This window comes from Vipera berus, assembly GCF_964194415.1.
Source record: "Vipera berus genome assembly, chromosome: 3".
Lineage (NCBI taxonomy): Eukaryota > Metazoa > Chordata > Lepidosauria > Squamata > Viperidae > Vipera > Vipera berus.
The window spans coordinates 81,225,253-81,238,688 of NC_138204.1; the positions used below are offsets into that span (position 1 = coordinate 81,225,253).

At 39.3% G+C, this 13,436-nt stretch overlaps 1 protein-coding gene and 1 pseudogene across 4 annotated transcripts in view; one reads left to right on the top strand and one right to left on the bottom strand.

The window, feature by feature from the left end:
• Positions 1 to 3,941: 3,941 nt before the first annotated feature.
• Positions 3,942 to 6,304, top strand: LOC308664983 (S1 RNA-binding domain-containing protein 1-like; annotated as a pseudogene). Its single transcript has one exon. The product of its transcript is annotated as a S1 RNA-binding domain-containing protein 1-like (transcript).
• Positions 6,305 to 7,692: 1,388 nt separating this feature from the next.
• The window catches only part of ODF2L (outer dense fiber of sperm tails 2 like), a 35,920-nt gene continuing 30,176 nt past the window's right edge, over positions 7,693 to 13,436 (bottom strand). For 2 of the 3 annotated variants that reach the window (XM_081322550.1, XM_081322551.1), the window contains 4 exons: positions 12,401 to 12,486; positions 12,144 to 12,306; positions 10,182 to 10,307; positions 7,693 to 7,875 (listed from right to left, as the gene is read on the bottom strand). In XM_081322550.1, the coding sequence (XP_081178676.1) occupies positions 7,747 to 7,875; positions 10,182 to 10,307; positions 12,144 to 12,306; positions 12,401 to 12,486 (504 nt within the window). In that variant the 3' untranslated portion in view covers positions 7,693 to 7,746. Of the gene's footprint in view, positions 7,876 to 9,020; positions 9,141 to 10,181; positions 10,308 to 12,143; positions 12,307 to 12,400; positions 12,487 to 13,436 lie in introns of all 3 variants that reach the window. The other variant, XR_014025792.1, reaches the window with a different exon arrangement.

Consider the following 13,436-nt stretch of genomic DNA (forward strand, 5'->3'; position numbering starts at 1 on the left):
CAAGTTTAAACTTATTCAGATTTACTTATTATACATTTGTTGTTTGATTTACATCTCAGTATTAAAGTTCATCTTCCCTCTCCAAAATTTGTAGTAAAACACTTAAAATAAGAAAAACTGGAACATATACTAATGCTAAATGAAAAGTCATAGTTAGAAAATACAAAACTAGGCTTCTGTTCTTCAGCTGTTAGAAATTCACAAAGTGCATAATAGCAATAGCACTTATATACTGCTTCACGGTGCTTTACAGCCCTCTCTAAGCGGTTTACAGAGTCAGCATATGTCCCCCCCAACAATCTGGGCCCTCATTTTACCAGCCTCAGAAGGATGGCAGGCTGAGTCAACCTTGAGCCAGTGAAGATTGAATCCCTGGCAGTCGGCAGAATCTGTCGGGGGCAGATTACTACTCCCCTATCAGAGGAGGATGGACCGTGGCTCATTTGCATGGTGAACATCAAAGAAAGAAATCCGAGGCATATTCTACTGTAAAACTTTTAATGAGAAAACAAGAGACCTAAACTGACTACATTCTCTCATCAGGCAGAAGAGAAAGTAAACAGAAACTAAAGTGAGAAACTTTTTCTAGACATGCGCACAAAACAGTCTGAAACTATAACATAGCTGGACATGTGAGATTCACTATGGTTACATGATAATAACACAGGTGCAGAGAGCAGGGGGAAATGTACAGATAGAAATGAGCGAAGCTGGCAAAACTAAAAAACACGCAGTGACATCCCCTTCGTCAGCGACGCAGACCTCTGATAAGGCACATCTTGTTACGCAGATACTCGTGTTGGGCTGTAGGAAGTGGCTTGTTCAGCATATCAGCAACCTGATCATGTGTAGACACGTACTGCAATTTAACAAAACCTTGTTTAACTACTTGTCTTATATTTTGGTAATGGATGTCGATGTGTCTAGACCTGGAACCTGTAAAACGGTTCACAGATATGTAAACCACAGATTCGTTGTCTTCCATCACAGTGATCGGTCGAATCGGAGGTGTCCAGATATCTGTAACTAAAGCATCAAACCACATTAGAGAATTACATGCATCTGAAACACAAGCATATTCAGCTTCAGTAGAAGAACAGGAAACAAAATTCTGTTTACGCACATGCCAGTAATTTAATTTAATTTAATTTAATTATGGGACTTATATGCCACCCTATCTCCCGAAGGACTCAGGGCGGCTAACAACAAGAAAACAACAATAAAACAATAAATACAAATATTAAAAGAGATTAAATTTACAAAGCCCCACTAAAAACCAATAAAAATTAACACAAAATTAAAACCCCCGTCTTCAGTCCAGGTCGGCCAGTTGGAAAAGGTATGTCTTTAGGTCGCAATGAAAGGATCGGAGATCTGGGGCCATCCGAAGTTCTCGGGGGAGCTGATTCCAAAGGGCAGGTGCCCCAACAGAGAAGGCCCTCCCCCTGGGGGTCGCCAGCCGACATTGTCTGGCCGATGGCACCCTGAGGAGACCCTCTCTGTGTGAGCGCACAGGGCGATGGGAAGTTGTTCCTGGCAGCAGACGGTCCTGTAAATATCCCGGGCCTAAGCCATGTAGGGCTTTATAGGTAAGAACCAGCACCTTGAACCTCACCCGAAGGGCAACCGGCAACCAATGCAGCCCACGCAGGAGGGGTGTAATATGGGAGTATCAGGATGCTCCCATCACAACCCGCGCGGCCGCATTCTGCACCAGCTGAAGCCTCCGGGTGGTCTTCAAGGGCAGCCCCATATAGAGACCATTGCAGTAATCTATACGGGACAGGACAGTAAACAGGACATCCATTTAAAAACAGCATATAACCTGAAGTACATTTACGTGATTTCTTGTCACTCGCAGTGACAGAATCAGCCTGCAATACTGCATTCTAACTACTGCACCACCATGGCTCATAATAATAATAATAAGCCAGATCTTAGTTTATCTATATTTGTGCTTCCTTCTGGATGTGTGGCATTCTACTTCCAAGGTCTTCAAGCCAGCAAGCCCATAGTTGGGTGTTCAGGAAACTGAACTTTTATGTCTAGAAGCTGCCAAAATTTAGAAAAGCTGGCCTACATACATTAGAAAGTGTTTAATTGCTGAGCATCGAAACAATGCAAAATAAATATTCCACCACTGAATAAATAGCCCTTCTCCACAAATGATCTTTCAGGATTCAACTTTACTGAAACGGGTTTTTTTTATATATAATTTTTTTATTGATTTTCCAATATTACACTTATATCTTTGAAAAGCAACGTGTTGTCTGGGTTACAATAGTTCCATTTCATACAGGTACATGTTATAACAAATCTCCAATTTGTTGTAACCAATATTTCCTCTCTTTTTTCCTTTAATACATATTGTCTCTTATCTAAGTTAACATACTTTTTATTTTGTCTATCAGTTATTTAATGGTTTCCTTGCATTTATCAATACAATAAACGGTTTTATTCTACAGCGTAGAAAGCACTTGCGATTCCAAAGTATTCTCTATATTTCTTACATGCCCCAAACACTGTAAAATAACATTTTGCCTTCTCAGAATAACAGAACTACCAACCTACCATTTTGCTTCTGCCGAAGCATTTTTTCCTCTTAAACCCTGCCTGTAAAATTAAGGCTGCTAAAAATACATGGTTTATTTTTTGTAGTTTGTAATTCACAATGGCTTTCTTGGGAGGTGGAGCTGGTAAATTGGTATGTGGATAAGCACCTGGCATGTTTGCAAGGAAGGGCCTTCACCAGGAATAATTGTGTGGCTGCAGTGATAATTAAAAAGAGGAATTGGCATGACAAATGCTTTGGTGGGAAAGACTTCAAGTTGGGCAGGTGGTTGCTGGGTGTCTAAAAACTACTCTGCAAATTAGATGGTGCAGATGAGCCATGAAGGACTATGTGTAGCTTTTTCTTCTTTAAGTATACTGTACCGTATGCGTTTCCATAAGATTGTTTTAAAAGCTCTATTGGTGTTGGAAAGAAATTAAGACAGACATTAGGCAGATCATGATATGCTCAGCCATTATGGTTGGCTGCAGATCAGAATCAAGTTGTACAAATTTAGCCATTGTGGCTTATAAGCCATGGTTTGTAATTCAGTGTTCTATGCAAACGCAGTTACTAAGCTAGAAGGCAGCATCTAACCAACCATAGTTGATCTAGGAGCAGCTAAGCAGGGTTGATGGGAAGTTAGATGGGGGAACCAGAATGAGCAGGCAAACCATTTTGCAGTGCGGCTCAGAAAATGACACGTATTGTCCCTGTGGCCACTAGGAGTTGATCCCAAATCAAGAGACTTTATCTATCTTGTTATTTAAATGTCTTATGGAGACTAAACGCCTATGGCAGTTTATTTACTGCTGCACAGAATAAAGTTATGTGTAATCAGAATGGTAGTAATTTGTAGGAAAACATTTTATTTGGCAAGAAAAGATGACAATCCTGGGATTTGGCAAGAGACATGTCTGGACCAGTTCAGGAGACCTGGGATTGTAGAATAATCCAGACTGGAGAATAAATCAGGAAGTAATACAAGGAGACAAGCCAGGATGATTTACAGCAATAAATATTGGAAAACCAAGCAAGCCTTAAAAGAAAAAGATTGGCGTGTTATTCAAGCATTGCTCCTATGCAGTTGATGGCTTTTAATATTCCTTTCTGCCCAGCTGATCCAGCAGCCTCAACCTAAACCTGGAAGATGTTTTGCTAAGGAAATGCCCACGGGGGCATCAGGTCAGCTGCATCACATCTGAGGCTTCCTGGAGAAGCTGCAGTTTGCCCTTTGTCACTTCACGCAACAGCAATTCTTGCAGGAGGGAAGAAACCGTTTTTTAGATTGTGGCCGAACATGGAAACCTCTAGGCTGCTAGATGTCAGCATTCTCTAAACGGACAAGAACTGCAACAAAACCAGGCATTTCAAAAGATGAATTTATTTCCTTCCTTCCTTCCTTCCTTCCTTCCTTCCTTCCTTTCTTCCTTCCTTCCTTCCATCCATCATCTTCAGAATCAGAAGATGAATAATATGAAGAGGAATGGGACCCCAAAAAGGAAGCCTCACATAAGGCCAAAGTGCCAAAACCAAAAGTGGTTGAAGAAAAAAAATCATTGACCCAGAAGAAAGCCACTTGTAGCTAAGAAAGGTACTAAGAAGCTAGTGATAAAAGAGGAGCCGGACTTAACTTTGCCTATTGTCATACCTGGAGGAACATAAAAAATGACAGAGAAAGATGTCAGTGTGAGCTGTTCAACCAAAAAGATCCCAGTGAAGAAGGTTGGCAGCATTAAAGGTGAACTTGGCTCGGTAAATGCAGATAAACCATCCACAAGTTCTACAGTATTTAAAAAAAAAGGAAAAAAAGATGGAAGAGTCTGAAGATTTTACATTTGATGAACCACCCTTAAAATTTTTTAAAACAGGATGTCCTCAGGAGAAATGTGTAAAGTATGCCGCAGGTGGCAAACTGAACGGGGACCATAAAATGAACCGGGACATTGTACAGGTTTTGTCACAAAGGACTGATATTGAAGAATGGGTGTGCGCCAATGTAGTCAAGCTTTTCAGTGATGATAATACAATCCCTTTTATTGTTTGGTATCGGAAGGAACTTATCAATAATCTGGAAGCTGATGTGCTGCGTGAGGTGCAACAAATAATGGAAGAACTACAGGCTTCAGCAAAAAAAGGTTCATGTCTCAATACCAAAAACTTGAAAAAGAAGGAAAACTGTCAGAAAGTGTTTTAACTACATTATTAAACTGTTAAGACTTTGGAGGAACTGGATCATGTGTATGCACCATATAAAACTGGAAGCAAAGGAACTAAAGCACAAAGAGCTAAACAGTTGGGCTTGGAACAGGCAGCCAACTTGCTCCTTGAGAATCCAAAGGAACTCAACTTATTATTTTATGTCAAGTCCAACGTCGAAGGAGTTTCCACCAACGAGGAAGTAAAATCGGGAGTGAGCATATCCTGGCTGACATGGTTGCTAAAGAAACACTGGATTTTATCAGAAATTTATGTCAAAGAAAATACATTTGCATTCAGTCATCTCTAGCAAAAGTGACTTCTAAAGACATTAATGAAAAAAAAATGTCAACAAATTTCATCTGTACCAAAAGTTTTCTTGCTACATAAAAAGCATTCAACGTCACCAGATTCTGCCTATTAACCGAGGAGAGAATCTGAAAATCTTGAAAGTAAAGGTCAACATTCCTGATGGAGTGAAGAATGAATTTTCTAGGTGGTGTGTAAATGAAAGATGGAGACCAAAGCTACGCTAGTGCTGAATTAATGGAACTACTACGCTATTCAATAGAAGATTCATATAAACGTCTTGTTTATCCCCTTCTCTGCAGAGAGTTCAGATCAAAACTAACTTCAGATGCTGAAAAAGAATCAGTAATGTTGTTTGGAAGGAATTGTCAGTTGCTTCTAACAAGCCCTGTGAGAGGGTGAACATTGATGGGACTTGACCCTGGGCACACACATGGCTGCAAACTAGCAATTATTTCACCAATCAGTCAGATACTCCATACAGATATTTGCATTCTGGTAGAGGAATCTGTGAAGCTGAGAAGGTACGGAAACTTCTGTTGGATCACAACTGTGTCACTATTGTGATTGGCAATGGAACAGCTTGTAGGGAAACTGAAGCTTACTTTGCTGACTTAATTATGAAGAAATACTTTGCACCTTTGGATGTTACTTTCTGCATTACCAGTGAAGCAGGAGCTTCCATATATAATGTTAATCCAGAAGCTTGTAAAGAGATGCCTGATTTAGATCCTAACCTACAAAGTGCCGTTTCCATTGCAAGACATGATATTCCATGTGAATCACACCCCAACTTGATAAGCACCATTTGAGTGATATTTTCAAGCCAGATATTAGCTATTCAGTAGTCATTCCTTCAGCCTGTAAACAAGTAGTTTGGTAATATATCACAAGATGTTTCCTGAAATAGTTTGCTGCAATAAAAATGTATTACTCTACAGCAGACATGTCAAACTGTATTGGGACGGTTTTGCCATTGCCGGCAATGGGGTGGGCACGGCTTCCAGATGACACACCCGGCCTGCAGGCCGGCAGTTTTGACACCCCTACTCTACGGCAGGACTTTTCAACCTTTTCACCCATTGTACCACTTTTAGGATATGGCAACATCCGAGTACCACCAGTTGTCTAGGAAGGTGTCAAAAACTTGACCAAAAAAAAAAAAAAGGAAAAAAGTGATGAAGTACAGGTAGTCCTCGACTTACAACAGTTCGCTTAGTGACTGTTTGAAGTTACAACGGCACTGAAAAAGTGCCCTCCAAGCCACAGCCGAGCAAGACACCTGCCTGCCTGCGCTCTTCCTCCTGTCCGAGGTTTTCATTGTTTTGAGCATCTCTGTTGAGGATTGCCAGTGGGGGTGGGGTGGGTGTTTGGTTTTTATTCCTCCCATCTGCTGGGTGGTTGCAGGTTTTGGTCACTTCACATGACCCTGGGACACTGTGACCATCATAAATATGAATCAGTTGCCAAGCATTTGAATGTAAATCACAAGACCCTGGGGATGCTGCAACATTCCAGCTGATCGGCTCTTCTTCTGGGCTCAGCAGAAGTACCAGGATCAGTGCTGAGCTCCAGCTGGAGCCTGGTGCTGATCCTGGCGCTTCCGCTGAGCCCTGACAGCCCTGCAGCTCCAGCCAGGCTTGTGCGGTGCTGCCACCGGTTCAGCTCCTTCCCTTCCCCCACTACCACTTTTCTAGGATGGTCGCATACCACCTTCCAGGTGCCAATGTACCACAGGTGGTATCCGTACCACTGGTTGAAAAGCCCTGCGCTAGAATATTCTCAGACACTGAAGGTGTACTAAGAATTGTTTCTTAGAATCCCCTTTCCTTTTCTTTTGAAATATGTATAGATATTTTGTGATAATTTTGAATAATCTTAGTTTCAATGCTGCCTCTTCATTCTACCTTTCATAATTGTGTGAAAAAACACATATTCTCAAAGGGTGACCCAAAATAATTTTTTATAATTCTGGTTTTGCTTTGTTCCCTTTTGACATCTTCAATGTGCAGCAGATAAACTGATTCTTTTAATTCTGAATATACCTAAAGGATCCATCTTTGTTAAATAGCATCTCTTGCCAAAACTAAATTTGTCTAAATTTTGGCTTTCCTGTCACCAGCTGTTTAGTTCCAGGCTATCTGTATATATTCTTGTTCCCTGAAGTATTCCTTTCCCCATCTTTTATATGTATCCTCTTTGGTTTTCAGATGTCAATCAAATTCCTACTATAGCCACATGCTGCATCTGTGCTGCCATTTTTTTTCCTCATTGGACTTTTCAGCAATTATGACTCTGAGTTTATTAACGTTAGCTTTTTAAAAAACAACAAGAAGAGGATACTTGTTAGGTTATATTCAACTTTAGTTTCCTTAAAATCAAGAACTCCAGTATTATGAGATTACTTCTTTCCAATGTTCTTGCTATTTCAACTTAAGATTTCTATATCAGAGTTGGAATAGCTGGTCCTCTTAGCCCTCAAGAATTTTCTGGAAGAATTTTCTGGAACAACCGTGCTTGGTAGAGATTTTCTCAACAGATATTGGGTACTTTGCTAAAAATTGACAAAAAGGTATGAATTTCGGGGAACACAGTGGAAGAGATCCTTCCAATGCTATAAAAACAGACACAGATCTGTTCCAAAATATGTTTTAGTCTGTGAAAAAAACAACAACAACCAAGCAAATTCAGCCAAACATTGTTGCATATGAGGCTTTCAAAAACTTCACATAGTTTTGGATACTTTGGTTTCGGTTTTCTGATCTTTGAAGACTGTGTTCCAGTTCCTTTAAAGACAATTCATGATGTTTCTCTCGCTGAAAAAAGAAAAAGACAAACATTACTAAGACATTTACGTATTTTCAGCACCAAGTACTTGAAAAAGGAAGTTTTCAAGTAATGCGGGGTTTTTAACGTATTTTTTTTAATATATTCAAGTAGGGAACTATTTTCCCATCAGGTTAAGTAAATGTTCCTGCAATTTGTGAATGCTGGGTTAAAAGTGATTACACAAATGACTTTCTTGGGGTAGGGTTTTTTAAACATACAATAAAGAATAACAGAGTTGGAAAGAATCTTAGAGGTCTTCTAGTCCAACCCTCTGCTCAAGCAGGAGACTCTGTACCATTTCAGACAAATGGTCGTCCAATCTCTTCTTAAAAACTTCCAGTGTTGGAGCACTCACAACTTTTGGAGGCAAACCATTCTACTGATGAGTTGTTCTAAAAATTATGGTTCTAGAATGATAACCTATAACACGTATACACATAAAGAGTCCTGAGCTTTGTTTATAGGTATATACCAGGGGTAGGCAACCTCGGCTCTTTTATGACTCATGGACTTCAACTCCCAGAATTCCTGAGCCAGCCAGGCTGGCTCAGGAATTCTGGGAGTTGAAGTCCATGAGTCATAAAAGAGCCGAGGTTGCCTACCCCTGGTATATACCATTCACAATTATTTCCAGAAATACTTTACTTGAAGTGCAACAATCTGATATGTGCTTTCTTTTCAATAATGTATTTTCAGTGTATATGCATTGCACATGCATGTACTTGTGTATATATGCTTCGGTTTGTGTAAAAAAAGTGAACAAAGGATGTGTTCCATATTAAATCTACGACACTCTGCTGGTGCATGAATTAATATTAGTTTCATGTTTATTTTTAACTGTCAGTCTAAAACAAAAATGGAAAATGCTTAAAATGTAACTTAACGGCTCACAAAGAAGCACCCAGCCTTGGGGCTGGTTAGCAACCTGAAGGTCCTCCTTCCGCCTTTTAATTAATTTCCTAATATTAAACTTAAATATCTTTGCCTCTTGTATACAGTTTTTACATTTTAATATTTTACCTGCACATATTTTATTTCTACACATTTCTTCAGTGATTCTCTGTGAGGGAAATGGGTAGTTTCTAAATTTGATAAATAAATGAATAAAATAAAAACATACGTCTGTACTCACTAAAAAGTGTATTTTAGGATTGCAGTTAGGTTTGTTCGAATTTCTCTTCATCTGTCTTAATGAGCTTTGTTATTTGTTAAGGGATCTGATCCCAAATGCCCTTGGGTTTAATTCAATATCCTGACAAGATCAATGCAAGGGAGAAATATATCGTAAAATTACATGACGAAGTAAATACATAGTTTGTTAAGTCCTTGTTCATCTTATTTCCTCCAAATTATGGCAGGTATTCGAACCAGTCCGTGTGTGAGGAAAGGATATTTAATCCTTTCCTTTCAGGCACATCCTTTTCAAACTTCCCTCCTTTAATAATGATCACAGCCAGAAAAAATTAATAGAGAGAATTCTCAATGGATTCTTGGAAGTAAAAGGTAAAGGTAAAGGTTCCCCCGCACATGCGTGCTAGTCGTTTCCGACTCTAGGGGCCGGTGCTCATCTCCGTTTCAAAGCCGAAGAGCCAGCGCTTGTCCGAGGACGTCTCCGTGGTCATGTGGCTGGCATGACTAGCACGGAACGCTGTTACCTTCCCACTGTAGTGGTCCCTATTTTTCTACTTGCATTTTTACGTGCTTTCAAACTGCTAGGTGGGCAGAAGCTGGGACGAGTAACAGGCGCTCACTCTGCTACGCGGCACTCGGGATTTGATCCACCAAACTGCCGACCTTCTGATCGACAAGCTCAGTGTCCTAACCCACTGAGCCACCGCGTCCCTTCTTGGAAGTGGGGGCATATAATTTGGTACATAAAAACATGCACAGAAAAGGTTTTCTGTATCGTTGAGAATGAAAAGTCTGAGCTTTGAAAGGAAAAGGATAGACAGCAAACAGTAGAAAGTGAAGATTGTTTTATAAGTTCATACTTTTGTAGATAACGATTGACAGCACCTGCCACGATAACCATAGAATAAATTGGAAAATTGATGTGAACTAGAGAAACACATCTAATTAGCTTATTTATAAATAAAATATACTTCATTTGTTAGATACAATATGTTTGATCTTTTTAAGTTCCTATGGAAATCTAATGAGTTTAAAAAGTTCAAGGCAAATTAAAGTAGCACTGAAATAATAAATAGAATTATACTGAAATCAGTCTTAAGTTAGATGTGCTATTACAGTACACACATCTAGAATTTTGATATGGAAAAAAAAGTCTACTTACGCTGTCCAGTCTTTTGGATAGCTCTTTCTTTTCTTTTCTTTTCTCTCTTAATTCATTTTCTAGATCCAATATTTTCAACTGAAAAGATCGCTCCTTAGAATTAACTTTTTCTATTTCCTCTGTAAACTGTAAGAATTAAATATCTTAAGGTTCACTTGAATTGCATAGCTTTTCAACTTCAACAGTAAACTGTTGTTTCCATGAATAGTCATCAACAGGTCTGTTACAGAAACCCATATTTTTAATACAAAAGGTGTATAGAAAAAACAGGTTGAAATTATACATTATGATTTTTTTATGTTAACCTTCAAGTATATTCAAGTAACACCAGCTGCCTGCAATTAGTGCAGGTTCGCGTCCCACCAGGCTCAAGGTTGACTCAGCCTTCCATCCTTCCGAGGTAGGTAAAATGAGGACCCAGATTGTTGGGGGCAATTAAGCTGACTTTGTAATAATGCCGCTTGGGGGGGGCTCAAAAGCCCCAATAAGCAGGCATATACATAGAATGAAGGCTACTGCTAAGCTTGTAAGCCGCCCTGTCTTCGGAGAAGGGCGGGATATAAATGGGATTAAAATAAATAAATAAAAATATTATGAATATTTTTGAAAAAACTACCACCATTTTAAAATGATCACTCAACCAGAAATGATAGTATTTTTCTAATTTTGACTGCTGAGTTCTTGGCTCAGTCTAAAATATTAAGTTTCACTTTTGTTAACGTTATTATCTATCTTTGAAACCAAGTATTGGCTGAACCCCTTTCTTCCACTTAGAGAAACTAATTGAAGTTTTTTTTCCTAGTGAGGAAGGTTGTGATCCAGAAGTTTTTGAACCAAGGATTTTGGTTCAATCCTTGCTTTTGAGTATATTATCTGAGAAACAAAAGTTCCTGTTGTGGATATTCCAGCAAAATCCCTTTTATACAATTTGACTTTTTTACCCAATTAATTTCATCTTATGTCTCTCTGACTGCATTTTTGTATATTCTATTTGTTTATCAGGGTGATTTTTTTTTCAAAAAGAGGGTTTAAAATTGATATATATTGTTGTTAGCTGCGAAGTCGTGTCCAACCCATCGCAACCCCATGGACAACGTTTCTCCAGGCCTTCCTGTCCTCTACCATCTTCTGGAGTCCATTTAGGCTCACGACTACTGCTTCAATGACTCCATCCAGCCACCTCATTCTCTGTTGTCCCCTTCTTCTATTGCCCTCAATCTTTCCAAGCATTAGGCTCTTCTCCAGTGAGTCCTTCCTTCTCATTAGGTGGCCAAAGTATTTGAGTTTCAACTTCAGGATCTGGCCTTCTAAAGAGCAGTCAGGGTTGATTTTCTCTAGGACTGACTGGTTTGATCGCCTTGCAGTCCAAGGGACTCGCAGGAGTCTTCTCCAGCACCATAGTTCAAAGGCCTCAATTCTTTGGCACTCAGCCTTTCTTATGGTCCAACTTTCACTGCCATACATTGCAACTGGGAAGACCATAGCCTTGACTATACACACTTTTGTTGACAGGGTGATGTCTCTGCTTTTTAGTGTGCTGTCTAGATTTGCCATGGCTTTTCTCCCCAGGAGTGTCTTTTAATTTCTTGGCTACAATCCCCATCTGCAGTGATCTTGGAGCCCAGGAAAATAAAATCTGTCACTACCTCCATTTGCCAGAAACTGAGAGGGCCGGATGCCATGATCTTGGTTTTCTTAATGTTAAGTTTCAACCCAACCTTTGCACTCTTCTTCTTCACCCACAAGAGGCTCTTTAGTTCTTCTTCACTTTCTGCCATTAGAGTGGTATCATCTGCATATGTGTGTGTGTGTATGTGTGTGTGTGTGTGTGTGTGTGTACATATAATTCACCTCAAAAGGGTTTGAATTGGAAAGAATTATATATGTGATCTTTGCAGTTATGCATAGAGACATATTATTCTTAATTTCATTAAAACATTCAGCCATCAATATTAATTTTACCTGTTTCCTTCCATCTTCCAAAGCAGCTTCCAACTGTCTCGCTAAAGCATCATATTCAACAAGTTTCTGTTTGAAGTGCAGTTCAGTTTTCTGAAGGCTATCTTCTTGATTCACCAACTGTTTTTCCAGTTCTTTGTTTTGCAGTTCAATTTCTTCCAGCTTTCTTTTAAGTCAAATATGTAGACAGGAGTAAGAATACCACACAGAGAAATAAGTAGGAATAAATAGCTTTGAAGAAAAGCAAGTATCACGCTTACCTTTTAACTCCCTCATATTTTAGCTGAATGTTGTAATTTTCCTCTTCCAAAGAAAGCTGTTTCAAAAAGTCATCACTATGATTTATCTGTTTAAAAAAGGGGATGCAAATAGTTAGCATATCCAACAGCTATATAGAAATGAAGTGCTGTGAAACTAGCTCTGTTCTATCCTTCACTGCAATATTGGCAGATAAATCCACTGTTAAATACTAAGTGCTCCAATTGTATTTTGCAAGAATAATAATACAGCAATCCAAAATTGTGGAAGATCTGGCTCAGAGAGAATTCAAGAAGCACTTCGCCTTCTCCCAAGGGAGGTTCCGCAGAGGATGAGAAGCAATTTTTCCATGCTTCATCTGAAAAGCATCCTTCCACATGCAAGAGGAGGCAGCAAAGAGTTGTTCCCCATGTTTTCCAGTAGAATTGCTTTCCCATCTGCCCTTCAGACAAGAAGGAATGGACATCAGGATCAATTCATTAGATCCTACTCTGGTTCTTGTCACCTTCTGAATTAAGCTGAACAATGGCAGGAAATGGACCTGTTTTCTATCATTTCAGCAAGTGTCCACCTCAGCCCATCGTTCTTGGGGCTTGGGACTGTTAAGCAGACATCTTTACATTGTCCTTGTTTTAAAACACATATTATTGTGCTTTTATGATGCCATTTTATTTCACTGCTCTGCTGTGCGATACTCACTCTTCCAATGCTTTATTTACTATGCTGAATAGTTTTGCGACTGAGAGCATTTGCTGGAAAGGGACTTATAAATAAACCAAATAAACAAAAAAAACCCCAACCCTCTTTAATTTTAAAAGTTTTGTGTATTGCTATGCAGCGTGCAACTATTTACTTGGCAATATGATGTTTGTTTGAGTAGTGACTTCTTACTGAAACAGTTTCAATAAGAGAGAGAAAGATAATTTCAGGAAAACTGAGATTCTGTAATCACTGTACGTTGGGACTTTTTTCAGACTAATAGCTGTTGAAAAATTAATGGCTGCTTGAATTAGGTATCTGGACGGAGGCATCGCTTGC